Source organism: Vipera berus (assembly GCF_964194415.1).
Source record: "Vipera berus genome assembly, chromosome: 1".
Classification (NCBI taxonomy): domain Eukaryota; kingdom Metazoa; phylum Chordata; class Lepidosauria; order Squamata; family Viperidae; genus Vipera; species Vipera berus.
Genome location: NC_138202.1, coordinates 358,488,802 through 358,516,312, shown reverse-complemented (window position 1 = coordinate 358,516,312; position 27,511 = coordinate 358,488,802). Strand labels below are relative to the sequence as shown.

Sequence of the window (27,511 nt, the reverse complement as noted above, 5' to 3'; positions counted from 1 at the left end):
ATTTGCCCCCAACAATCTGGGTTTTCTTTTTACCGACCTCGGAAGGACAGAAGGCTGAGTCAACTTCGAGCCGGTCAGGATCGAACTGCTGGCAGTGGGCAGAGTCAGCCTGCAATGCTGCATTCTAACCATTGCGGTACCATGAGAAGGAAGGGAAGGAAGGAAGGAAGGAAGGAAGGAAGGAAGGAAGGAAGGAAGGAAGGAAGGAGAAAAGGGAGGGAGAGAAAGAAGGGAAGGAAGGAAGCGATAGCAATAGCACTTAAGACATATACCGCTTCATAGTGCTTTTTACAGCCCTCTCTGAGCAGTTTACAGAGTCGGCCTATCCCCCCCCCAGCAATCTGGGTCCTCATTTTACCCACCTTGGAAGGACGGATGGCTGAGTCAGCCTTGAGCCGGTTAGGATCGAACTGCTGGCTGTGGGCAGTCAGCAGAAGGAGCCTGCAGTACTGCATTCTAACCACTGGGCCGCCAGGGCAAGAAAGGTGGTAAAATGGGCTAAAACCACGCCTAGGAACCGGAGATTATGGACTCAGTTGTGGTCACAGGTGAAGGACTTACCTGTATTATTTTTCATGCTGTGTGTCTATATTGTCTACCGTTTGTAGCGCTGATGGGGTTCTAATCATAGCCCGGGCAGTCCGCTCTGTTCCTCTGGGTGGGAAGCAAGGCTGCTGTTGTAATCCATTGGATTGCAGGTAGATCCCTGAGGACTAGATTTCCTTAAGCCAGAGGTGGCCACATGGAGAATAGGGAAGACAAAGGAAGCCCTCAGTTGATTTGTTCAATCAAGTTGGCTAGGTTTTGCTTCCAGAGCTGACTTCCGGGATCATGAATTGAAAATTAGCTTTAGAAGAAAATTCCTCTGCATTAAGTAAACTTCTTTTGTTTTCTTTTTCTTTTGGGAGGGGGAATCCTTTGCAAAAAATATCTGAAACAGGGCTGGGTTTTCTCTTGATTGAATCTCCAGGTGGCTTGAAATGCCAGATCTGTTCTCTGAAAATGCACTTTTTAATGTTTTGCTCAACTGACTTCCTTACGGTTAGGGTTCTTCGAACAGAGTTCAGACTCTCATCCTTTAAACAAGAGAAGAAGAAGAAAAAAATGTTTGCAAGTAGTCATAATGGAGCCTGGCCCATCCCAGCCGTCAGTGCGGACAGTCGTGAAGTCAGATGTGATTTTTACAGCCTTTTTGGTGGCAGTCATTAAGTGAACCCGGCAGTCGCAAAGCAGCTGGCGCAGTTGTTAAGCAAAGCAGTGGTTTGCTGCGGGCGCAATTTGGCCAAAAACCTGAAAGGAAAATTGTTATAAAACACGATCATGAGACCACAGGATGTTGCAAATAATTGTAAATGTGGCCATGCTGCTGAACGCCCCAACTTGTGACCAGTTGGGGGGGGGGCGCGACCCTCAGAATTTTGAATGTGACTCGTAAGTAGTGCCAAGGTAGGTCCATCATAACTTCAGACTGTCACTAAGCAGTCAGTTATAAGTCAAGAATTTGCATCCAGAAGCGGTGAATGCTCCAAGACTGGAAGTTTTTAAGAAGAGACTGGACAGCCATTTGTCTGAAATGGTAGAAGGTTTCCTGACTGAGCAGGGGGTTGGACTAAATGACCTCCAAAGTCCCTTCCAACATTATTATTATTATTAACAACCTGCCTCCAAAAGCTGTGAATGCTCCAACACTGGAATTTTTTAAGAAGAGATTGGACAACCATTTGTGTGAAATGATAGAGGGTTTCCTGGGGTTGGACTAGATGACCTCCAAGGTTCCTTCCAACCATGTTGTTGTTTGTTTATTTATTTATTTATTTATTATGTATCCCCGCAAAAGAACTGCGAGTTGTTTTTCAATCTGTAAATCAGGGTTCCCCTACCTGAGGGCTGTGGCCCGGTAGTGGGCCGTGGCCACCTGGCCACGGGACAGGCTGGCTAGTGCGTGTGTGCACGCACCCCCTCACTTGTACTAGCGCCACAGCCGCGGGGTGCAAAAACAGGCTGCCGCTGCGCCTCAAGGTGCGAAAACGGGACGCCACCGCACTGCGAGGCGCAAAAATGGATGCCGCAACACCATGGGGTGTGGAAACGGGCCACCTCCACGCCGTAGGGCGCAAAAATGGGTGCCGCCGCACCACAGGGCACAAAAACGGGGCGCCACCGCGCTGCAAGGCGCAAAAACGGCTGTCGCCGCACCACAGGACGCACAAACAAGGCACTGTGCCATGCAAGAACGGGGCAGGGGGTAGTGAGTATCACACGGGCTAGCCCTGCCCTGTTTGCGTGGCACGCGTGCTCGCGGCCTCTGCACACACGCGTGCAGGCACGCGTGTAAAATGCTTCCCCCTCCCTTTTCCTCCGGTCCGCCAACCGACAAAGATTGGTGACCTCTGCTGTAAATTACCCATTTCTCTGCATATGGAATGATATCTCTAAATACAAAGAGACGTTTTTAGGATCTCAAAAGCAATTCTGGTTGCTATGGCGAAAAGCGGTTAACCAGAGCTCATATCCACCCATTCGTGGGAAGGCCTGCCGCCCTCTCTGTTGAGTCTCTTCCACACAGCTACCGGACACGGAGATGCATGTAACGGAGAATACAGGTAGCCCTCGACTTAACAGCGGTTCGTTTAGTGACCTTTCAAAGTTACACGGCGCTGAAAAAAGTGCAATTCAGAATGTATTCAGATCCCGCCCCCCCCCCCTTCACTTCTGTCAGTTTTTCTCTAAACCAGGGCTTTTCAACCAGTGGTACGGGTACCACCTGGGGTACATTGGCGCCTGGCAGGTGGTACGTGACCATCCTAGAGAAGTGGTAGCGGGGGAGGGGAATGAGCTGAACCGGTGGCAGCACCGCACAAGCCTGAGCGAGAGACGGCTGGAGCTGCAGGGCTGTCAGGGCTCAGCGGAAGCGCCAGGATCAGCGCCAGGATCCAGCTGGAGCTCGGCACTAAATCCTGCCGCTTCTGAGCCCTTAAGAAGTGCCGATCAGCTGGAATTTTGCAGCATCTCCAGGGTCTTGTGATTTACATCCAGATGCTTGGCAACCGATTCACGTTTATGACGGTCACAGTGTCCCAGGGTCATGTGAAGGGACCAAAACCTGCTGCAACCACACAGCAGAGAGGGGGGGGGAAATAAAAACCAAACAACCCCACCCCCGTTGCCAATCCTCAACAGAAATGCTCCCAACAATGAAAACCTCGGACAGGAGGAAGAGCGCCGCTGGGTGGGCAGGCGGGTGTCTTGCTCGGCTGTGGCTTGGGGGGCACTTTTTTCAGTGCCATTGTAACTTCGAACAGTCACTAAGCGAACTGTTGTAAGTCGAAGACTACCTGTGCTTCATCACTTTTTTCCTTCTTTTTTTTTTTTGGTCATTAAGTTTTTGACCCCTTGCTAGGCGACTGGTGGTACTCGGATGTTGCCATATCCTAAAAGTGGCACTACGGGTGAAAAGGTTGAAAAGCCCTGCTCTAAAGCACCTGTGGGCAGGACCAGCAGTGGGTGGGAGCTTCTCAAAGGGAGGTTGAATCTGGAAATTAAGAAGGAATTTCCTGGCCGTGAGGATGCTCAATCGTTGGAATAGCTCGCCTTCCAGAGTTGTGAGCGCTCCATCGTTGGGAGGTTTTTCAAGGCAAGATCGGATGGCCATTCGCCCAGGATGACGTAAGGACTCCTGCCTTTGGCTGGGGGGGGGGGGTCAGACTAGAAGACCTCCGAGGTCCCTTCTAGCCCGATGATTCTGTGATTCTAAGTTGAACGCTTTGAAACTTGTGGGGAGGCCTCCTGTGATAGGTGTAACAGTTCTGCTTAATCTTCCACTTTGCACCGGCAATCATTGGGAACCCCCCCCCAACTGGTCACTGACTGTGAATTCGCCGCAACGGATGAGCTGAACTAAATCATCTCCTATACAAAACTTTGGATTCAAAGCCCAAAAAAAAATGTGCTTCCAATCATGGGTGTGTGTGTATGTGTGTGTGTAGGGGGGTGTTGTCTGCAACTTCTTAAAGCAACTATGTCCTTTCTTGGAGTTGTGGAACTGCCCACTACAATTGTAGCACAGTCCCAGGGGGGGGGGAAATGCACTTTGGTTACAGACTTGTAAAAAAAAAAATTGGTATGAAATCGCTTACTCCAAAGCCACTAGTTTGAAACGGTCGCTAGGGTCTCCTTGAGCAGGGGGCTGGACTAGAAGACCTCCAAGGTCCCCTCCAGTTCTATTCTGATGGACTTTGATTGACAGCCACCTACCTGTCTGAAACGGTCACTAGGGTCTCCTTGAGCAGGGGGCTGGACTAGAAGACCTCCAAGGTCCCTTCCAGCTCCTATTCTGATTGATTGATTGACTGATCAGCACAGTCCTGCCAGATGTAATATTGTGTGCAGTTATGATGGTTTCCTGGATGGTTTGTCATGCAAACTTCGCCTCCGCGTCTGCCTGCGCTCGTCTCTTTTTAAAGCGTTGTTTGAAAGCTGAGCAGCATGCCAATTTCAAAATTGAATTTGATACCTCAGAATAATAATAATAATAATAATAATAATAATAATAATTAATAATAATAATAATAATAATAATAATAATAATAATAATAATAATAATAATAATAATTTAATTTCTATACCGCCCTTCTCCCGAAGGACTCAGGGCGGTGTACAGGGCAATAAATACAATAAAATGCAATGTACAAACGTTAAAAAAGAATTAAATAAGTAGCCCAAGTAGCCCAGAAATAAATTTCTGTCTTTTTGTGGTCGTGCCATAAATATCTCCCCATATAGATCAGTGGCAGGTGGGTGAAAAGGAATTATAGTATTTATTGTAAGAAAGCTTCCGTTATTCTTGTTGAACGAGATGTTTATTTCTTTTTTTCTTTCTTTCTTTCAGGAAATGCCCAACTCTGTCTTTCTCGTAATGGAGGTGTGTATATTTACGATTTGGTGGTTTTTTTTTGTGTGTGTGTGTGGCTGACTTTGAGTTATTTTTCCTCTTCCTATCCTGAAGTTATCCCCCCCCCCCAACCCCAACCTGCCCCAAACCAACTATGGTTTTTTTCCCCTGAACTGTTCTAAAATTAGATATGTAAATATTTTTGATCCACAGGTTTTGGATTCCAATGCACAGCGTTAATGTGATTTATGCTATAATATACACGGGTTAACATTTGATGGTCTATCTACTTATGGAAGTAGTTGTTAAAAGTCCTCATTTTTATTCACCCCTACGTTGCCTTGCAAAACGCAGGACAGCCAAGGAAATGTGTTACCAATAAAAGAGAATATTCAGGGTTGAGCTGTGGGTTCCTTGGTGCTCTCTGAACTTGGTTGTTTTCTTGCAGACGTTTCGTTACCCAGCTAGGGAACGTCATCAGTGCTAGAAGGGAGTAGGGGTGGGTGGGTTTGCTGCCTGTTTAAATACAAGCAGCTTGTCCTGTCAGTGTTGGCGGGAGTGTTGTTGCTGGTTCCTTGATTAGGGTGTCGTTACAAAGGGACGCGGTGGCTCAGTGGGTTAGGACGCTGAGCTTGTCGATCAGAAGGTCGGCAGTTTGGCGGGTCGAATCCCGAGTGCCGCGTAACAAGAGTGAGCGCCTGTTACTCGTCCCAGCTTCTGCCACCCTAGCAGTTCGAAAGCACGTAAAAATGCAAGTAGAAAAATAGGGACCGCTCCGGTGGGAAGGTAACAGCGTTCCGTGCGCCTTTGGCGTCTAGTCATGCCGGCCACATGACCACGGAGACGTCCTCGGACAAGCGCTGGCTCTTCGGCTTTGAAACGGAGATGAACACCGGCCCCTAGAGTCGGAAACGGCTAGCACGCATGTGCAGGGGAACCTTTACCTTTACCTTACAATTGTTTACTTAGACCAGGGGTCGGCAACCTGAAACAGTGAAAGAGCCACTCGGAACCGGTTCCCTCACAAAAGGAAAAACTGGGAGCTGCAAAAAACTGTGTGCGCATGCGCGTACATGCGCGCATGTGCAGAACAGGGTTTGACTGAAGAGTGGAGCCAAGGCGAGATATGCGCCTACCCTGCATATTTGAATTGATTGGTTGAACTTTGTTAGTCCCATTTTGGTTTGCAGACCTGTGGTCTACTGTTAGTAGAATAGAATAGCAGAGTTGGAAAGGGACCTTGGAGTTGGAAAGGGACCTTGGAGGTCATCTAGTCCAACCCCCTGCTCAGTCAGGAAACCCTATACCCGTGGTGGTGAACCTATGGCACGCGTGCCACAGGTGGCACGCAGAGACCTCTCTGTGGGCACACATGCACTGCCGCCCCAGTCCTAGGCCACAGGTCTGCAACCCGCAGCTCCGGAGCCGCATGCGGCTCTTTCAGCCATCTCCTGCGGCTCCCAGTCCTCTGCCATGTGCAGTCCAATAAAAAAAAAGTGGGACTAAAAAAGTTCAACCAATCAATTCAAATATGCAGAGTAGGTGCATAGTTCGCCTTGGCTCCACTCTTCAGTCAAACCCTGTTCTGTGCACACGCGCATGTACGTACATGCGCTCACATTTTTTGTGGCTCCCAGTTTTTTCTTTTGTGAGGGAACCGGTTCCGAGTGGCTCTTTCACTGTTTCAGGTTGCTGACCCCTGCACTAGACCAACAGCCGGTCCCTAAGACAACGCTCCAGTTAAGGAATTACCAACTCAGATAAACCATATTGAGGAACATTAAGGAAATACCAACTTAAGATGAACAATCCGATAAACCACAGACTCGTCAAAGAACCACCAACCCAGGCAAGCCACTTGTACGTAAATTCAGCGCAACCCCCACTCCCTCCTGGCACTGATGATATTCTTTAGCCTGGTAATGAAATGTCTGCAAGACAACAACCCAGAGATGCACCAAGGACCCCACAAAAGAAGGGTGTGTGTGTGTGTGTGTGTGCCTGTCTGTCCTCTGTATCGATGGATGTGTATGTGTGCTCACCTTTCTTCTGTGGGGTCCTTGGTGCTCTCTGGGTATGTAGTATATGGTGTGTGTGTGTGTGTGTGTGTGTGTGTGTGTGTTTGTGTTTGTGTAAAAGGAAATAAGGGGTAGGGGTCCCAACTAGCAGTAACTGAGAAAGAGAAACTCCAGAGATTGAATAACCGAGGAAGAAATACCAGGTGTTAATCGTGGTGCTCCTTTTTTAAAAAAAAATTCTGCACACGGAGTAGGTAGCCTTGTTAAATTTCAGCGCTTGGAGAAGATTGCTCTGTTTTAAGCTTGTCCACCGTCTCGCCCAATTGAGCTACTGCAGTGCAGTGCGTGGAAAAATTGTGTGTGTCTATACAGGTGATGTCTGGATGCGTTCAGATGCACCGGGCAAAAGGAAGGCATTGGGTTTGCTCTGGGGTGCGGACCTTAGCTAAGTTAGGAGAAAAATGACTGGGCGGGTACCGAATATTTTTCCAGGATTATTTCCACCATCTGTGATTATTTCAGGCTTAGAAATCCTCCTCAAGGGATCTTGAGCCAGCTAGCTAGTCTCCATGCCTAAAATAAGCCTTACACCTTCTTTTGGGTTGCTTGTTGCTTTTCTATCTTTTTTTTCTTTCTCCTTTCCAAAGAGGAACGCTTCAAAAGCGTTCGTCTTTGGAAAGGAGAAAGTAATAAATGCAGTTTTTATCTGTGGCTCAATTACATCTCTCTCTCTCTCTCTCTCTCTCTCTCTCTCTCTCTCTCTCTCTCTCTCTCTCTCTCTCTCCATCTCTCTCTCTTTCTCATCTCTTTTTCTCTCTCCATCTCTCTCTCCATCTTTCTCCTGTCTCTCCTCTCTCTCTCTCTCTCTCTCTCTCTCTTTCTCCATCTCTCTCTCTCCATCTCTCCATCTTTTTCCATCTCTCTCTCATCTCTCTCTTTCTCCATCTCTCTCTCTCTCTCTTTCTCCATCTCTCTCTCTCCATCTCTCTCCATCTCTCTTTCTCATCTCTTTTTCTCTCTCCATCTCTCTCTCCATCTTTCTCCTCTCCTCTCTTTCTCTCTCCATCTCTCTTTCTCCATCTCTCCATCTTTCTCCTCTCTCTCTCTCTCTCCATCTCTCTTTCTCCATCTCTCTCTCTCCATCTCTCTCCATCTTTTTCCATCTCTCATCTCTCTCTTTCTCCATCTCTCTCTCTCTCTCTCCATCTCTCTCTCTCTCCATCTCTCTCTCTCTCTCCATCTCTCTCTCTCTCCCAACTGACTCTGCTAACTAAAAACCAGGCTGCTGATTTCTCACCACTATTAAAACATTCAGTATTCAACGAGTTCCATCAAACAAAAGCATCAAAATATTTATAATTCTCTCAACACTATCTCTGCAGTGGTGTGAATAACCGTGCAAAAATATATATATATATATATATATGCATGCAGTGTTGTTTCCATTGGCGAAAGCTTCTATTTTTCCTGGATTTGTGAAACTCATCGACTACAGGATGTAACGCTGCCGCCCCATAGCCTGGAGAAGCAGCCATGCGTGTGCTTTTCGGTCACCCCGTGACAGGCAAGCGTCCTGTTGTTTTTCTAATTTCCAGAGTCTCTTGTCCTTTTGCTGGGTCGTGTCTGGGATTAGAACCACGATTTATATTTTAAGATTGCACGTTAAATGTAGCGTGCAGGGCCGGTAACGAGCAGAAGACCCCCTAAACTCCAATCTGAAAGTGAAATCAAAAGAAAAGAGCTTTTTAGATGAGCAAGGAAACCAGTCTGTGTGCTTTGGGCGTTCTTGAATTCTGACCCAGCCGGTGGATATTTTATTTTGATTTTACTTGTCACCTTTTGGAACCTCCCATCTCCCTGACAGAGGGACTCCGGGCAGTTCAAACATAAAAACGCTATATAAAATTTAGAATTTTATGTGATGTGCAGAGGGTTTTTTTTTTAAAGGGCAAACAGGCTAAGCTTATAGCCATCGTCCTTGCTGATAACTGCTCTTTTCCTTCTCTTTTACAGTATTGCAATGGTGGAGACCTGGCAGATTACTTGCAAGGTAACAAACAGCTGCCTGCTCTTTACATGCAGCCCTTTCAAGGGTCGGGAGAAATTTCCTGATGGTGAGAACAACTAATCAGTGGAGCGACTTGTCTCCAGACGTTGTGGGTGCTCAGGTTTTTTTTTAAAGAGATTTTTGTCTGAAAGATGTGTTTCCTGCTTGAGCAAGGGGGTTGGACTAGAAGACCTCCAAGGTCCCTTCCAACCTTGTTATTCTTTGGTGGTCCCTTTCCCTTTTTGACCTCCAAGGTCCCTTCCAACATTATTATTATTATCATTATCAGCAGCAGCAGAGGGTGGAACAAGGGGTATTCTGCTCTTGATGTATTTAGTAGCATACTGCTCTCGCACTACTGAGAAAAGAAATGTTTGCAATTCAGGGATGAACCCTGGGGTCCTTGGTGCTCTCTGAGCTGGGTGGTTTCCTTGCAGACGTTTCATGGCCCAACTAGGGAACATCATCAGTGCTAGAAGGAAGGAGGGGTTTATGCAGAGGAGGAGGAAGGGAAGGAGGAGGAGGAGAACTGTGGGGTCTCTCTGAGCTCAGACGTTTCCTTGCAGACGTTTCATGGCCCAACTAGGGCACATCATCAGTGCTAGAAGGAAGGAGGGGTTTATGCAGAGGAGGAGAAGAGGGAGTGAAGAGGAGGAAAGGGAGGAGGAGGAGGAGGAGGAGGAGGAGGACTGTGGGGTCCTTGGTGCTCTCTGAGCTTGGGTGGTTTTCTTGCAGACGTTTCATGACCCAACTAGGGAACGTCATCAGTGCTAGAAGGAAGGAGGGGTTTATGCAGAGGAGGAGGAGGAGGAGGAGGAAGGGAAGGAGGAGGAGGAGAACTGTGGGGTCTGTCTGAGCTCAGATGTTTCCCTGCAGACGTTTCATGACCCAACTAGGGACCATCATCAGTGCTAGAAGGAAGGAGGGGTTTATGCAGAGGAGGAGAAGAGGGAGTGAAGAGGAGGAGGAAAGGGAGGAGGAGGAAGAGGAGGGGAAGGAGGACTGTGGGCTCCTTGGTGCCCTCTGAGCTTGGGTGGTTTTCTTGCAGACATTTCATGACCCAACTAGGGACCATCATCAGTGCTAGAAGGAAGGAGGGGTTTATGCAGAGGAGGAGAAGAGGGAGTGAAGAGGAGGAGGAAAGGGAGCAGGAGGAGGGGGAGGGCTGTGGGCTCCTTGGTGCTCTCTGAGCTTGGGTGGTTTTCTTGCAGACGTTTCATGACCCAACTAGGGAACATCCTCAGTGCTAGATGCTTTCTGTTTATATTGGATTGCCCTGTCAAAAGTTGGTGGGAGTGCTTCCGGTGGCGGCGCGGCGCCGGAGACAGCCCTTTCGGGCTGCCCGCGGCTCAGCTGTGTTATTTCCACCCGAAACAGCGCCGATCAGCTGTTCGGGTGGATTTGAAGCCCCCTCCTCGGGAGAAGAGGAGAGGGTGAGCCCCCAGGTAGGGGTTGAGTTCTCCGGGGCCGCCTGAGCTTAAAGCTTGGGCGGCTGAAGGATCGAACTCCCCCGTAGCCTGGGTTGCTCCCAGCTGGTCAGCGTCTCTGCTCCGTGATTTCTGGAGCGGAGCCAGGCGTTTGCGACCACCCCTGCCAGAAGGAAAGACTATGGAATAAAAGGAGCAGGCAGAGCGGTACAGGAGGAAAAGGTGAAGAGGACTTTTATTGCTGCTTTCTAGCTTAATGGATTTTATAAATTTAAAAGTGAAAGTGCGTAGTAAGTGAAAGTAAAGATGGCGGCTAAACCTCCTCCAAAAGCTCTTTGGAGTGCTGGAACTTCTCCGGTGCAACAGTCATCATTGCAAGCGTTGCTTCTTCCTGATGTATTGACACCGAAGGATTTACAAGATGCTCTTGGAAAATATGCCCAGGTAATTCTGGAAGCAATGGGTGATAAATTTGCAAAGATGGAGGAGAAGTTGGAGAAACTGGAGGAGAGAATAGAAGAGAGGATGGAAGAGAAGTTCAGAGTGATGAAGGTAGACATTTTGTCTTCAGTGTATAGAGTGGCTGAATGTGTGGAAGATTTGGATGAAAAAGTGGAAGATTTGACTCAAAAAAATGCCATATTAGAAGCAAAAGTACTGGAAAATGAAGATTTAAGAGACAAAATGGACAAAGAATTGAGTCTTGCTCAATATTACCAGATGCAGTATGCTGTTAGAATCAGAGGTTTAAAAGAGAATATTAAGGAAGATCTAAAGCAGCTGATTTCTGAGGCTTTGGAAGTAGTATTGAGTCAGCCAGCATCTGAAATAAAGGGAGGCATGGATAAAGTGTTTCGTGTGAATTCATGGATTGCCAGACAGAGAAAGCTACCTAGAGATGTGGTGGTTTATTTTGCAAAGAGGGAAATTAGAGATGAAGTTATTCAAGCTGCTTATGGTACTAAAGTCGTGATTGCTGATCAAGAAGTTTTGGTTCTAAAAGAAATTCCTCCAAAGATTTTAAGGAGAAGGAAGGATTTTACATTTTTAGTGCAAGAGCTCAAGCAACGAGATATAAGGTTCAGATGGGAGATTCCAGTTGGGTTGATGGTGATGTATGAAGGTAAAAGGTACCGTTTGACCACTGTGATGCAGGCGCGTGATTTTTACAATAACGTTTTAAAAGCAACCCCACTATCACTTCTGGAAGCTGCAAAGGGATCTGGAGAAGGAGAACACCAAGAGGCTGAAGATGGACAGACAGAGGAGAATGGTGCTGGAGGAGATCAAGCTACAACTTCTTTGGATGATTCTAGAGAGCAGAGGGTGACGTGTGCTGCTTTAAAACGATCAAAAAAAAAATAAAAGAACAAGATCAGCAGAAGTCTATGGAATTTCCAAAATGTACTTACAGCCAAGTAGTGGGAGGAGCACGGCCTAAAAAAGATAGTCCTGTTTAAGCAGTGCTCCAAGAGCTTTGGGATGATATGCATGGCAACTAAATTTTTAACTTGGAACGTTAATGGACTAAATTCACCACAGAAGAGGAAGAAGGTTTTTTAATATTTAAAACAATTCAAGATAGATGTTATATGGTTGCAAGAAACGCATATTAGGGTTGTGGACCAAAAGTATTTATCGAACTCAAGGTTGGGCACGCAATTTGTTGCTTCTGCAATGAATAAGAAAAATGGAGTGATTGTTTATCTTAAAAGTGCTTTAACAGCGGACTTAATTGAAGCAGATAAGCATGGAAGATACGTTATGATAGAGTTGCTGCTAGTAGGTAAAAAGATGCTTTTAGTTGGATTATATGCTCCTAATCAACAACAAGTTGACTTTTTTAGTTTATTTCATACAAAGCTTACCCAGTTGGATTATAAAATTTTTATTTTTATGGGGGATTGGAATGGTGTTTTGGATGTTCAGATGGACAAGGCTGGAGCTTTTAAGCGCGTCCCAAGTCATGCTAGACTGCCTAAATCCTTTTTTGAAATGAAGGATGACTTGGAACTGCGAGATATTTGGTGTGAAAGACATTCGTATGAAAAGGATTATACTTTTTTTTTTTCCTGACAGACATCAATCTTTTTTCAGGATCGATTTCATTTTGTTGACTAATGACTTTTTTTTTAAGGATTAAGAAGGTGAAGATATGTGCAAGAACTATTTCTGATCATAGCCCAGTTTGGCTAGAGATTTATAAGGAGAATAAGGAGAAATTTTTTTTTGTTTTTTGTTTTTTTTATATATTCTATATTAATAGTGTTTGTAGTTATCCTATGTGAGCTAGAGAGTGATAGATTTTAGAGTCTATGGTTGTTAGCATATGGTTGTTTATGATTCTTTTTTTCTTTTTTATACCTTGTACTCAGCTCTGGGAAGTCGGGGGGGGGGGAGGGGGGGAGGGGTAAGGAGGGAGGGATAGGGGAGGGGGAGGGGGGACTGTCAAAGATAAAATGTATGATAAAACTTTTCAATTAAAAAAAAAAAGTTGGTGGGAGTGTTTTGGTGATTCCTTGATTAGGCTGTGGTTTAGTGTTTTGTCAGAGTTAGTAATCCCTTGATTGGGGTTAAACAGAGAGCCAGCTTCCCCCCCCCCCTTCCTCCTAGCACCGATGATGTCCCCTAGCTGGGTCTTGAAACGTCTGCGAGAAAACACCCAAGTTCAGAGAGTAGCAGGGATCCCTCATCCCCAAACCCCAGAAGGCGGGAAGTTAAATTTGTCTGCAGTCCCTGCTTTCTCTAAATAAATCTTGTCAAAGGAACCCCCATCACCATTTCCGCAATGGGAAGTAAAACACCATCCTCGGTCTTACAGAGCTAGTCCTCAGCGTACGGCCACAATCAAGCCTAGGACCGACCTCTGTTGCTCAGCCAGGCAAATAGTGAGTTTTGCCCCGTTTTACGACCTCTCTTGCCACGGTTGCTAAGCGCATCACTGCGATGGCTAAGCTAGTAACGCGGTTGTTCAAGTGAATCTGGCTTCCCCCATTGACTTTGCTCACCCGAAGGGGATCACGTGATCCGGGGACAATGCGACAAGTCATCAACGTGAGCCTGTCGCCAAGCGTCCCTGTTTTGATCCCATGACCTCAGGGATGCTGCAGCGGCTGTGAGGAAAACGGTCAAAAGTCACCTTTTCCGCTGCCGTTGTAACTTCAAATGGTCACTAAACAAATGGTTGTAAGCCGAGGAATACCTGAGAGAGGGTTGCCCTTGTTTTGATTTCCAGAGACCTGGTTCTAGACGTTTCCTGTCTTATCTGGAGCAGGAGGGATCATAGTTCTGGAAAGGAGTCATTTTTTTCTCCCCTCCGGAACAGGGGTCTTCCAACTTGGCCCTTTTATGACTTGTGGACTTCAACTCCCAGAATTCCTGAGCCCAGCCATGCTGAGGAGAAATGGAGAGGTTTCCAAGCAGAGCCATGCTGGCTCAGGAATTCTGGGAGTTGAAGTCCACCAGTCATGAAGGGGCCATAGTTCCCCCATGCTGGCTCAGGAATTCTGGGAGTTGAAGTCCGTAAGTCATGAAGGGGCCATAGTTCCCCCATGCTGGCTCAGGAAGTCTGGGAGTTGAAGTCCACGAGTCATGAAGGGGCCATAGTTCCCCCATGCTGACTCAGGAATTCTGGGAGTTGAAGTCCACCAGTCATGAAGGGGCCATAGTTCCCCCATGCTGGCTCAGGAAGTCTGGGAGTTGAAGTCCACGAGTCATGAAGGGGCCATAGTTCCCCCATGCTGAGTCAGGAATTCTGGGAGTTGAAGTCCACTAGTCATGAAGGGGCCATAGTTCCCCCATGCTGACTCAGGAATTCTGGGAGTTGAAGTCCACCAGTCATGAAGGGGCCATAGTTCCCCCATGCTGGCTCAGGAATTCTGGGAGTTGAAGTCCGTAAGTCATGAGGGGGCCATAGTTCCCCCATGCTGGCTCAGGAATTCTGGGAGTTGAAGTCCACCAGTCATGAAGGGGCCATAGTTCCCCCATGCTGGCTCAGGAAGTCTGGGAGTTGAAGTCCACGAGTCATGAAGGGGCCATAGTTCCCCCATGCTGGCTCAGGAATTCTGGGAGTTGAAGTCCACGAGTCATGAAGGGGCCATAGTTCCCCCATGCTGGCTCAGGAATTCTGGGAGTTGAAGTCCATGAGTCAAAAAAGAGCCAAGGTTGCCTACCCCTGCTGTACACAGTCTGTTGCTCTTTTTCCGCTGTTTCCTGCTGTCATTTGAAAGACAAGTCAAAGTCCACTGGGTCAGCCCACGTGCTTCCTTTTAAGTCTAGACATCTCTGGTTCCCAGATAAACTGTCTGTGTTAAGGCGTTGTCAGGCGAGAAAGGTCAGGTCAACATGTGAAGGTTCAACAAAGCTGGTTTATTATAGCTAGGCCTTGACTTACAACAGGGGTGTCAAACTGCCAGCTCGCCATGCATCATGGTGAAACTGTGCCCATCCCATTGCCAGCAACCGGGGGGGGGGGGGGGGAGTCACGCTACGTTGCGAGACGTCACGTGACGTTGCGAGTTTTAACACCCCTGACCTACAGCAACAGTTGTGCCCAAAATTTCTGTTGCTAAGCAAGACAGGCGTTAAGTGAGTTTTGCCCCACCTTACAGACTTTCTTGCCACAGTTGGTATAAGTGAATCACTGCAGTTATTAGATAAGATGATCTTTATTGTCATTTTTTTTACTGTGGGCACAACGGCACACATCAAAAATGAAATTTAGTTGCCCGTTCTCAAAGGGAAACACATCCATGACACACGCCTAAAACATACTACATACAACATATGTATGCACACACCCCCTACATGTACATAACAATAAAATATTAAATAACTGTCCATCTTGAATATATAACGGAAGGAGGAAGCCAGAGAGGTCACAAGGTTAATGCTAGTTAAGTGAATCAGTCACTCCCATGGACTTTGCTTGTCAGAAGGTCGCAAAAGGGAATAACAACAACAACAACAAAGTTGGAAGAGACCTTGGAGGTCATCTAGTCCAACCCCCTGCTCAAGCAGGAGACCCTATACCACGGGTCGGCAACCCGCGGCTCCGGAGCCGCATGCGGCTCTTTGAGCCGTCTCCTGCGGCTCCCAGCCGCCCAGTGCGCGTGCACCTCTTCGAACGGGCAGTGGTGCGCGCGCACCTCTCCAAATGGAGAGTGGCAAAGCCCGTTCCGAGAGGTGCGCGCGCACCTTTCCGAAGGGCGGAGGTGCGCGCGCACCTCTCCAAGCCGCTGCCGTCCCGTCCGGAGACCTGCCGCGTTCACGGCAGCTGTGCAAATGGGATGGTGGCGGTTTGGAGAGTGCGCGGGCACTCTCCAAACCGCCGCCATCCCGTCCAGAGACCTGCCGCGTTCGTCAAACATTGACGAACACGGCAGCTGTGCAAACGGGATGGCGGCGGTTTGGAGAGTGCGCATGCACCTCTCCCAAGCCGCCGCCGTCCGGAGACCTGCCGACATTTGGGGAGGTTTGGGGAGGTGCGCGCGCACCTCTCGGGATGGGTAGCGGCCCCGCTTGTTGCGAAAGCTGCCGCGGCCCGTCTGCAAAGCTGCCGCTTTCGGCAGCTTTGCAGACGGGCCGTCGCGCAACCAGGAACCAGTTCCATCACACATAAAAAAGGCAACCGCGCGCGTCCGCACATGCGCAAGAAATGGTTTTTGCACATGCGCGTGCATGGACGCACGCACGCGGCTCCCACTTTTTTTTATGTGTGATGGAACCGGTTCCCAGTGGCTCTTTTCCTTTTTCGGGTTGCCGACCCCTGCCCTATACCCTCTCAGACAAATGTCTGTCCAATCTCTTCTTAAAAACCTCCAGTGTTGGAGCACTCACAACTTGTGGAGGCAGGTTGTTCCACTGGTTAATTCTTATGATCACATGATTCCCAGCCCCCCATGACACCGCGACCGTCATAATTATGAGCCGGTTGCCAAGCGTCTGAATTTCAATCACGTGACCATGGATTTGCTTGCAATGGTTGTAAGGGTGAAAAAAAGGCTCCTAAGTCACTTTCTGAAGGGCTGGTGTAATTTTGAACGGTCACTAAATGAAGTGTCGTAAGTCGAGGAGTACCTGTACTCGGGACAGAAATCTTCTCAACTCAAGGTTGAGACGCAAAACCCGTGGGGAAGCCAGATTCACTGAACAACCGTGTTGCTAACTTAACAGCTGCAGCGATTCACTTAGCAACGGTGGCAGGAAAGGGCGTGAAATGGGGCAAAACTCAACAACCATCTTGGTTTAGCAATATAAATTTTGGGTTCTGTTGCGTTTGTAAGTCCAGGGCTCTCTCTATAAAAGGGAATCGGAAGATGATCCAGCCAGAGTGCCCTCTTTTTGAAATGCTGGTATTTCGCGGGCCTGATCCAATCCTACCCCACCTGCATTTGTGACCTTTTGGAAGCGCTGAAGGCATTAAAGGAATAATTTCACCCTACTCTCCTCTCCTCTCCTCTCCTCTCCTCTCCTCTCCTCTCCTCTCCTCTCCTCTCCTCTCCTCTCCTCTCCTCTCCTCTCCTCCCAGCGAAAGGCACCCTTAGCGAGGACACCATCCGGGTCTTCCTGCAGCAGATCGCGGCTGCCATGCGGGTCCTCCACGGCAAAGGCATCATCCACCGGGACCTGAAGCCGCAGAACATCCTGCTGTCGTACGCCAGTCGCAGGAAGTCGAACGTCAGCGGCATCCGCGTCAAGATAGGCAAGTCCGCCCCAATCCCCTAGCACGGGACCCCCTGTAGAACGAGAAGCTCTGCTTCAGAACTTACTTTGAAAAGCCACGGTGGGCTTGCCAGAGCTGCCAGCACTTGCAGCGCTAAATAGCAACGATCCTTGGCTCCATTGGTTGAGAAAGATCTGCTTTTTTTTTAAGTACGAGTGAAGTGTATCGCAGTAATGCGCAGTCGGAACTGAGCATCACGCGCCAAAATCCCTAAGTTTATTTATTTAGTTATTTATTTTATTATATTTGTATACCACCCTTCTCCCGAAGGACTCAGGGCGGTGAACAGGGCAATACATGTTAAAAAACAAGAATACAAAAGTTAAAAAAGATTAAACAAGATGCCCCAAAACTATAACAATAAGTTAAAATGCATAAAAAACAATAAAACCCAAACCCATCACCCATCAGGCCAGGCCGGCTTGTTCGAACAGGTAAGTTCAACTTTTCCCTCCCTTAACTGCCCCCCATTGCTGACCACACACACACACACACAGGCGGTTCGGGTCTGGATGGGGAGGAACAGACTTCAACTCAACCCGGACAAGACTGAGTGGCTGTACATTCCGGCATCCCGGGACATTCAAAATGTTCCATCCCTTTCTATGGGGGGTGAGCTGTTACCCCCCGTGGATAGGGCTCGCAACTTGGGAGTCCTCCTAGATTCACGACTTACCTTGGAAGATCATGTAGCAGCTGTGACTAGGGGGGCTTTCGCCCAGGTTCGCCTGGTGCGCCAGTTGCGGCCCTATCTGGACCGGGATGCCCTGTGTACGGTCACTCACGCGCTCGTGACCTCTCGCCTTGACTACTGTAATGCTCTCTACATGGGGCTTCCCTTGAAGACCACTCGGAGGCTCCAACTGGTACAGAATGCGGCCGCGAGAGTTGTCTTGGGAGTTTCCCGGTACTCCCATGTTACACCTTTGCTCCGCGAGCTACATTGGTTACCAGTTGTCTTCCGGGTGAGGTTCAAGGTCTTAGTGATGGTTTTTAAGTCCCTACATGGCAGGGGTCCGGAATACCTCGGGGACCACCTGCTGCCGGCGTCAACTCCCCTCCGCCCTGTGCGTTCCCACAGAGAGGGCCTCCTCAGGGTGCCTCCAGTCAGAGAATGCCGGCTGGTGGCCCCCAGGGGGAGGGCCTTCTCTGTGGGCGCCCCGGCTTTGTGGAATCAACTGCCGGTGGAGCTCCGGATGGCACCGGATCTCCGCTCCTTCCGGCGCGGGTTAAAGACCCACCTGTTTGAACAAGCTGGCCTGGCCTGATGGGGAGTTAATTTGGGTTTTAAATATTTGTATATTTTATTGTTTTATCTTGGGCATTAATTTAATTCTATTTTAACTTTTGTAGTTTTGTATTTTTATCATATGCCCTGTTCACCGCCCTGAGTCCTTCGGGAGAAGGGCGGTATAAAAATTTAATAAAACTAAACTAAACTAATAAACACACAAACACACACACACACACACCAATGACCAATCAGGTTCAAGCAAGATGTTTTCAAAACAGTCACTTTAAGCTAGGTTGGTGTGCATTTGCCTTCTTCTCCCAGCCTGGTGACCTTGAAGTGGTGTCTCAGGGAGATGCAGAAGTTACTTTCCCTTTCCCCCAAGCATCCCCCCCCACCCCAGAGTTCATGGGAGTCTGTCACCGCATGATAGTAAAAGACTCGAGCAAGCCTAAGGGCTGGCAGGGCTGGAAATTGGCGTCTTCTTATTTCCCCAGGGCCATGTTGGGGTTGTTTGTTTCCACGGCATACGATGGCACTTTTGATTTCCTAGTAGCTTGGTGTTTCCTCAAAATACAAAACACTTGTGCAGTGGTGCCTGTTTTTGGTGATATGCCAGGCCGGAATTGGGTATGTCTAGTTTAATGAAGAGAAGGATGAGGGGGGACAGGATAGCAGCGTTCAATATCTCAGGGTCTGCCCCAAAGAAGAGGGAGCCAAGCTATTCTCCAAAGCGCCCAAAAGCAGGACAAGAAGCAACGGATGGAAACTCCTCAAGGAGAGAAGCAACCTAGAACTAAGGAGGAAATTTCCTGACAGTGAAAACCAGTGGAACGACCTGCCTCCAGAAGCTGTGAATGCTCCAACAGTGGAAGTTTTTAAGAAGAGACTGGATACCCCATTTGCCTGAAATGGTATAGGGTTTCCTGCCTGAGCAGGGGATTGGACTAGATGACCTCCAAGGTCCCTTCCAACTTATCATTATTATAACTCGCCACGGCCAACATGCCGTGGGACAACTGACCAAATAGGAAACTTAAATTAATTGCGACGGAACTGTGGCCAATAATAATAAAATAAATTCAGTCCCAAAATGCAAGAGTTACAATAATAATATATCCATTGTCATCGGGGCACTGGGAACTAGGTCCAAAAACTTTGCAAAACATATCAAGAAATTGCAGCTTCCTGCAATAACTCCAGAAAAGCTACAAAAAACTGCACTACTCGGAACATCTTACATTTCAAGGAGATACCTGGTTGATACCTAGGATGCTGGCAGCAACCTGTGTCAACCATTAGTGCCAGTCAGTTTGAGTGTTCAGTTGACTTGAGTTTCATGTTTTATGAATAAAAGTTTTATTATAATAACAACAACAACAATAATAGTGGAGTTGGAAGGGATCTCGGAGGTCTTTTGACGAAAACGTGGTCACCAATAATAAAAGTAGCTGAATGAAATGATGAATACAGCATTGAATTGTCCCACGGCAAGTTGGCTTTGGGGACTTGTCCTAGAACCCCAGGTCTCGTGGATCCTTGCACCAGAGATCCTTGCTTTCACACAGCCTCTGAGGCATCCCAAAATTGCGCAAGCATTTTTGCAGAGTTTTGTGAGCCTCAGGAGACCCCACCAGAGCAAGGTTTTCTTGTGTGATTTCCAGAGAGTCTGGAGAGGAGGTTTGGATAAACCCCTCTCGACTGGAGTGGGCAGGGTGTGACCCGCTCGCAGAGTCAAAAATAGGCATTTTCTGAACACGCCCAGCCTCAAAGATTGGCCTTCACTGCGCTAGCAGTTAGCTGCGATTGACTGCAGCTTGCCGCTTACACAGTTGCGTGAAGCTTCCCCACGGTCAGAAAGAATGTTTCGCCTCCAGGCAGATGTGAACAAGGCAGACTCTTGTTCGCCTTCTTTGATCTGCTCCCATCAATCGTACCCATAATTCACAGCTGGCTGAGAACCATCTCTGGCGATTCCGCGTGCTCAGTGCATCCCCTTGGGAGATGCTGGAAGGAGCCTTTTAAGTGGAGAAGCCCTGGTATTACGGAACCCACTTCCAGCAAATGACCAAATGTCATTTCCCTTTTTTTTCCTTTTTTTTCTTTTTTTTTTAAAAAAAGAATTTTATCAAGATGGAAATGAAGAGGATAGGAAAAAAGGAAAGAGGAAGAAAACGGGGAAGAAAGGTGTAGGTAGAGCGGTAAAGAAGAAAAACATACTCTTCCCGCTTTTTTCCAGCACAAGTCAAGTACAAGATAAAACTGCAAGCTCAACTTTTTACCTTACCAACTTAACAAATACGAGCTATTTCTTTAACATAATGTATATGAATCAGTAAAACCCAGCATCAAGAGTTGGTCAGAAGCACAAAGCCCAGAAATGGTTTCCCTACGAAGCTGGATATACCATTTCCTGACCAGTTCGGACAGCGGTCCCCAATCTTTCCGGCTTGGCGGACTGGCAGGAAGAGAGGATAGTTTCGCGTGTGTGCACCACTTCCGCAAATGTAGCTTCACACACACGCCTGCCGCTTGTGCGGCCCGGTTCCCAAGAAGTCACGGCTCGCCTCCGGGCTGTGGACTGGGGCTTAGGGACCCCTGTGTTAGGAGATGTGGGGGTCCCAGAGTAGGAAAGCTTGGGACCACATTACGCCTGCCTAGTGTCAAGCTTCCGACTGATGAACCCAACCCAGCAAGCGCCATCGAGACGATCGGATCTCTTAATGCAAAACTTTATTGAGTACATGGAAACTAGTCAAGGAGAGAAGCAACCTTGAACTAAGGAGAAACTTCCTGACAGTTAGAACAACTAACCAGTGGAACAACCTGCCTCCAGAAGCGGTGAATGCTCCAACACTGGAGGTTTTTAAGAAGAGACTGGACAGCCATTTGTCTGAAATGGGACATGGTTTCCTGCCTGAGCAGGGGGTTGGACTAGATAACCACCAAGGTCCCTTCCAAGTTTATTATTATTATTAACAACCTGCCTCCAGAAGTGGTGAATGCTCCAACACTGGAAGTTTTTAAGAAGAGACTGGACAGCCATTTGTCTGTAATGGTATAGGGTTTCCTGCCTTAGCAGGGGGTTGGACTAGATGACCTCCAAGGTCCCTTCCAACATCATCATCATTATTATTATGATTATGATTATTATTATTACATCACTTCGGCACAAATGAAGCAAAACCAGCTCTGGTTAATTCCCTATAATTAAAATATAGATTTCTCCCTTCCCCTATTAGTGGCAGATCACGTGGTCCAATCAAGTCCCAAATCACTGTTATGAGAAAGTGTCCTCCTAGGTTTGCAAACACCTGCTGAAACGTCCTTGGTTCACACGGGCTGACTTCTTGTTGTCTGCAGCCTGCAATCCATTTCCCCCCCCCCCCGCTAGCGCGTTGGCATGCTGAGAAGCGATAATGGTGGCAACGTCACACGCGCGCTTCCAGCTTGACACCTAGGTCCTCCTGTTTGAGCAGGGGGTTAGACTAGAAGACCTTCAAGGTCCCTTCCAACTACGTTGCTCTTTTATTAGCAGTCGAGAGCTCAACTGTGGCCTGTTTTTCTTCAAGCAGCTGACTTTGGGTTTGCCCGGTACCTCCAGAGCAACATGATGGCGGCCACCCTCTGCGGCTCCCCCATGTATATGGTGAGTGAAGTCTTCCTTGGTTTCCTTCAGCTCTACGTAGAGCTTTGCAGCTACAATTTTCAGTTAGAACAAGATCTGTCTGTGTTTAGGTCAGTGGTAATTTTCACTCACTTCTTGCAAGATGGCTCTATATTGGACACAGAGAACTGGGGATGAGAGCCAGTAGCTCAGGGGTCCCCAACCTATGGTCCAGGGCCATGGAAATGGCTGGCCGGTGCGCGCACGCATGGGTGTGCATTTCCCACCCCACTCGCGTTAGCGCCCGCGGCCCCGTTTGCACATGCGCGCGGGCGCGAACAGGGATGCTAGCGCGGGGCGGGTGTTCGCAGCCTGTTCGCACATGCGTCACTAGCCAGGGCAGTTTGCGCAGCCCGTTTGCACATACGCAAACAAGCCGCTAGCTGCCTTGGGTGCGTGGCCATTCGTCCACGCGCACGGCGCCAGGACATGCCGCATGTGCGAATGAGGCTGCTAGTGCCGCGCCAGTGTGCCCGCGCACCAATTTTGAAGCTGCTCTCCTCCGAGCCGGAAAGGTTGGAGACCCCTGCAGTAGCTTTATGAAAAGCCAGCTAAAGATCTCATGGCAAAGATGAGGCTTGAAGTTAAAGCAGATCAAAATTCAGGCCCTTCTCTTTCATTGGTGGGGCACATTTATTTATTATTATTATTATTTTTATCCCTCTTTCTACTCGAGCTAGCGAACGTGCGTAACGCTCCGTCCTCTTCCTCCTCCTATTTTCCCCCGCCACGATCCTGTGAGGCGGGTTGGGTTGGGAGAGGGGGGATTGGCCGAAAGCCCCCACTTGGTTCCCATGCCTATGGCGGGACTTGAATTCACCATCTCCCGGCGATGGGGGCCACAAGTTCCCCAGCTGGCTTTCGTGGCTGAGGTGAGACTAGAACTCACCGTCTCTTGGTGATTGGTCCAAAATCACCCAGCCAGCTTTCGTGCCTCAGGTGGAACTAGAACTCACTGTCTCCTTGTTTTCTAGCCTGGTGCTTTTAACTCCTAGACCGGGGGTCGGCAACCCTTAAAACGCTCAAAGAGGAATTCTGGGAGTCATAAAAGAGCCGAGGTTGCCTACCCCTGATCTTAAGCCTCGCTGAAGATTTAGCATCGGGAAATCCTCCTTTCATACGAAGCCAGCAAAGAAAGGGGGGGGGGAGAAAACTGCTCGCTTTGTGCAATATTTGGAGAAAATGGGAGAAAAAGGGCCCTCTCTTGGGGGGGGGTTCCTCCAACCCCCATCTGGGTGAAAGCTAGAAAGGCTTGCTGGGAAGTGGGGGGGGATGAGAAGGAGAGGGGGTTGCAAATTTGCGTTGTTTTGCTAGAATTGTGGGGAAGATAACATTTCCCCCTGCCGTGCAGTAACTTACACACCTGTCTCCTGAGTGCTGTTTTCTCCCACAGCTGCCACCTACACCCCCCCCCCACACACACACACTCCGTCTTCTTTTTGTTTTCCAGGCGCCGGAAGTGATCATGTCCCAACATTATGATGCTAAAGCCGACTTGTGGAGTATAGGCACGGTCATCTACCAGTGTCTGGTTGGGAAGCCACCCTTTCAGGTGGGCACAGAGAATAGGGAACACTAAAGGAGAATGTTTGTGGCTGAGGGTTGAAAGTGTGGGCTCCTTGGTGCTCTCTGAGCTGGGTGGTTTTCTTGCAGACATTTCATGACCCAGCTAGGTAACTTCATCAGTGCGAGAAGGGCGTGGGATTGCGGGAGGAGGAAGAGGAGGACTGTGGGGTCCTTTGTTGCTCTCTGAGCTTGGTGGTTTTCTTGCAGACATTTCATGACCCAACTAGATAACATCATCAGTTCTAGAAGGGAATGAAGTGGGAGGAGGAGGAGGTGGTGGTGGTGGAGAAGGAGGACGACTGTGGGGTCCTTGGTGCTCTCTGAGCTTGGGGGTCTTCTTGCAGATGTTACATGACCCAACTAGGTAACATCATCAGTGCGAGAAGGGCATGGGATTGCGGGAGGAGGAACAGGAGGACTGTGGGGTCCTTTGTTCCTCTCTGAGCTTGGTGGCTTTTTTGCAGACATTTCATGATCCAACTAGATAACATCATCAGTGCTAGAAGGGAGGAGTAGTAGGAGGAGGGGGAAAAGGACTGTGGGGTCCTTGGTGCTGTCTGAGCCTGGTGGTTTTCTTGCAGACATTTCATGACCCAGCTAGGTAACATCATCAGTGCTAGAAGGGAGTGGGGTTTGCAGAGAGGAGGAGGAGGACTTTGGGGTCCTTGGTGCTCTCTGAGCTTGGGCTGTTTTCTTGCAGACGTTCCATAACCCAACTAGGTAACATCATCTGTGCTAGTAGGGAGTGGGATTGCGGGAGGAGGACTGTGGGGTCCTTGGTGCTCTCAGAGCTTGATGGAAGACATGTCATGACCCAACTAGGGAACATCATCAGTGCTAGAAGGGAGTGGGGTTTCCTCTCTGTGGATACACAAGTGGATTGCCCTGTCAGTGTCGATGCGAGCGCTCTTGGCGGTTCCTTGATCAGGCTGTTGTTTACTGTTAGCTTGTTTATACGACTTGGTAGTTCCTTGATTGGGTCAAAGAAAGAGCAGAACCCACACTCCCGTCTAGCACCGATGATGTGACCTAGTTTGGGTGATAAAAAGTCTGCGAGGAAGCCACCAAGCTCAGAGAGCACCACGGACTTCTCAAATCAGAACGCTCCTAGGGAGTAGCCTCGTTGAAAATCAGCCCCCACGTTTCTAACAACCACGTTTTGTGGGTCGATCCTGGCTGCCTCTTTGAAATCTTAACCAATGAGCGCCAGAAAGAGCTAGGAAACAAGACAGCGAACCTATCTGTTTAGGGAAATGCGACATTTTTCTTGCCGCCTCACTGCGGCCATTTGCTGCTCCGTTGAACCCCCCCAGAGCACTGCCAATCGTCCTTATTACCTTTCTTAAAATAAGTACTGTGGTTTGTAACCCCATTGTGCAAGATGGAGACCAAGCAAGCCATACTCTGGGTTCGGGCAGTGGATGAAGCCGACCTAAAAAAAAAAACACCCTCGATTAACTTTTGGCCGATCCCGTTTTCGCAGGCAAACAGCCCTCAGGATCTGCGAATGTTTTACGAGAAGAACAGAAACCTCATCCCGAGGTAAGGCCGACCTCTAAATTGTGGCAACCGATTTCAGTGCCTTTTTGTCTGTCCTGGCCTTGCCCCCTCTGTCTGTGCCCTCCAGGTAGGTACAGGATAGCCCATGTGGACGGGCTTCGAACCTCGGGAGAAGCTGCCACCGTAAAATATGCCAATTTTTTTTTTAAATTATTATTATTATTATTATTATTATTATTATTATTATTATTATTAATTATTATTAATTATTATTATTATTAATTATTATTATTATTATTATTTTGCTTTTAGTATCCCCAGGGAGACGTCAGCTTACTTGTCCGATTTGCTTCTGAGCTTGCTTCAGAGGAACCAGAAAGACAGAATGGACTTCGGTGAGTAAAAGATCCGAGATGGTTAAAGCTCTCCTTTCTTCTTCTTTTTTTTTCTTTTTCTTTTTCTTTTTTTCTTTTTCTCCTTTCCGGTAAGGAAAGCAAAGTGATCCGTGTCCAAGCCGGTTTTGTAATCCGAGCAGCGATCCGTTCAAACGAGCAGGGGAGCGACTTTTTTACAAAGAAGCTCAAACTGATTTATTGCGGACGTTTTGTTGCTTCCAGGAAAGGTCAAATGGGACAGCCAGCACTGGGGACAGCATTTTCCTGAATTATTTCCTCTCTTTCCTTCGGAGGTTTAGGGCACTCTTTGTAGAAACCCCTTCTCGTGTTTTCCCCTAACATAGGGGTCCCCAGCCCCTCCCCCCCACACACACACCCCGATGCCAGGCCGCAGCCTGTTTGGCACCGGGCAACGGAAAGTGGCGGGGCCAGTGCACCAAGCTGGAAAAGTTGGAGACCCCTGCCCTAACAGGAATTTTGTGAAGTAGCGTTGTCCCCAATTCAGATCTGAGCCTGGCGCCGAAGCCGATGAAGAACCCCAGACACGAGGTGCAGGTTTTGTTTCCTTTTATCGAAGCGCTTCAGCAAAAGGGGCCCCAGCCAGCAAAATGCCAGGATCCAGAACAAAGGATTCAACAAGCTTTTATACAGATTTTTCAAGGCGGGATAAAGACGCGTTGTCTAACGGGCATTCTGAAAGTTACCTAAAAGGGCCCTCCGTTGGCTCCGTGCCATCCCTGTTGCTAAGTCTTAACTAATAAAGACTTCAAAAGAATACCCAGCAAGTATTCTATTGGCTCTCTTTCAGCCCTGTTCCTCAAAGTTAACCAATAGGCATCCTAGAAAACTCTCTTAGCAAGTCTTCTCTTGGCTCCGTCTTAGCCCTGTCCCTTATTTTTTTTATTTTATTTTAATTCCATTTATATCCCACCCTTCTTTGAAGACTCAGGGCGGCTTACAAGCTTAGCAGTAGCCTTCATTCTATGTATATGCCTGCTTGTTAGGGCTTTCACACACACCCCAAGCGGCATTATTACAAAGTCAGCTTATTGCCCCCAACAATCTGGGTCCTCATTTTACCTACCTCGGAAGGATGGAAGGCTGAGTCAACCTTGAGCCTGGTGGGACTCGAACCTGCACTAATTGCAGGCAGCTGGTGTTACTTAAGGAGGCAATATCAGCATGGCTGGCTCAGGAATTCTGGGAGTTGAAGTCCACAAGTCATAAAAGAGCCCAGGTTGCCTTACCCCTGCAAAAAGGTGGTAAAACGGGGCAAAAGTCACTCAACTGCCTTGCTTAGCAACAGAAATTGTGGTCGTAAAGCCGGGGATTACCTTTGAAAAAGTCTCTTAAGAAACCTAGAAGTAGGGAGAAACTAATGGTGGATTTGATCTTCTTCCATCCCCCCAAAAGCCACTAGAGGACAATTATAAAAATAAGTAGCAGATCCTTTCTCAGTGACTACAGACATCCAAGTCCACCTAGCCAGATGGGGATTTTATTGTCTGGGCTAGGCCCTTTCAATCCAGGGATTAAATCTGGATTGATTTCCTGATGGCATCTCATATTCTTTCTTTCTTTCTTTCTTTCTTTCTTTCTTTCTTTCTTTCTTTCTTTCTTTCTTTCTTTCTTTCTTTCTTTCTTTCTTTCTTTCTTTCTCTCTCTCTCTCTCTCTCTCTCTCTCTCTCTCTCTCTCTCTTTCTTTCTTTCTTTCTCCGTCCCTCAGTCCCCCCTTCCTTCCTTTTTCTTTCTTTCACTTTCCTTCCCTCCCTCCCTCCTTCTTTCTTTCCTTCCCTCCCTCCCTTCCTCTTCCTTCCTTCCTTTCTTTCCTTCCTTCCTTCCTTCCTTCCTTCCTTCCTTCCTTCCTTCCCTCCCTCCCTCCCTCCTTTTTTTCTTTCTTTCCTTCCCTCCCTCTTTCTTTCCTTCCTCTTTTTTTCTTTTTTTCTTTTTCTTTCTCCTTCCTTCCCTCCCTCCTTTCTTTCTTTCCTTCCCTCCCTCCCTCTTTCTTTCCTTCCTTCCTTCCTTCCTTCCTTCCTTCCTTCCTT

At 48.1% G+C, this 27,511-nt stretch overlaps 1 protein-coding gene across 2 annotated transcripts in view; it reads left to right on the top strand.

The window, feature by feature from the left end:
• The window catches only part of ULK2 (unc-51 like autophagy activating kinase 2), a 130,510-nt gene that overhangs the window by 37,837 nt on the left and 65,162 nt on the right, over nucleotides 1-27,511 (top strand). Inside the window, exons 4-10 of one of the 2 annotated variants that reach the window (XM_081346675.1) lie at nucleotides 4,889-4,921; nucleotides 8,923-8,959; nucleotides 16,913-17,086; nucleotides 21,914-21,987; nucleotides 23,456-23,557; nucleotides 25,055-25,113; nucleotides 25,384-25,466. In XM_081346675.1, coding sequence (XP_081202801.1) covers nucleotides 4,889-4,921; nucleotides 8,923-8,959; nucleotides 16,913-17,086; nucleotides 21,914-21,987; nucleotides 23,456-23,557; nucleotides 25,055-25,113; nucleotides 25,384-25,466 — 562 coding nt within the window. Of the gene's footprint in view, nucleotides 1-4,888; nucleotides 4,922-8,922; nucleotides 9,024-16,912; nucleotides 17,087-21,913; nucleotides 21,988-23,455; nucleotides 23,558-25,054; nucleotides 25,114-25,383; nucleotides 25,467-27,511 lie in introns of both variants that reach the window. The other variant, XM_081346676.1, reaches the window with a different exon arrangement.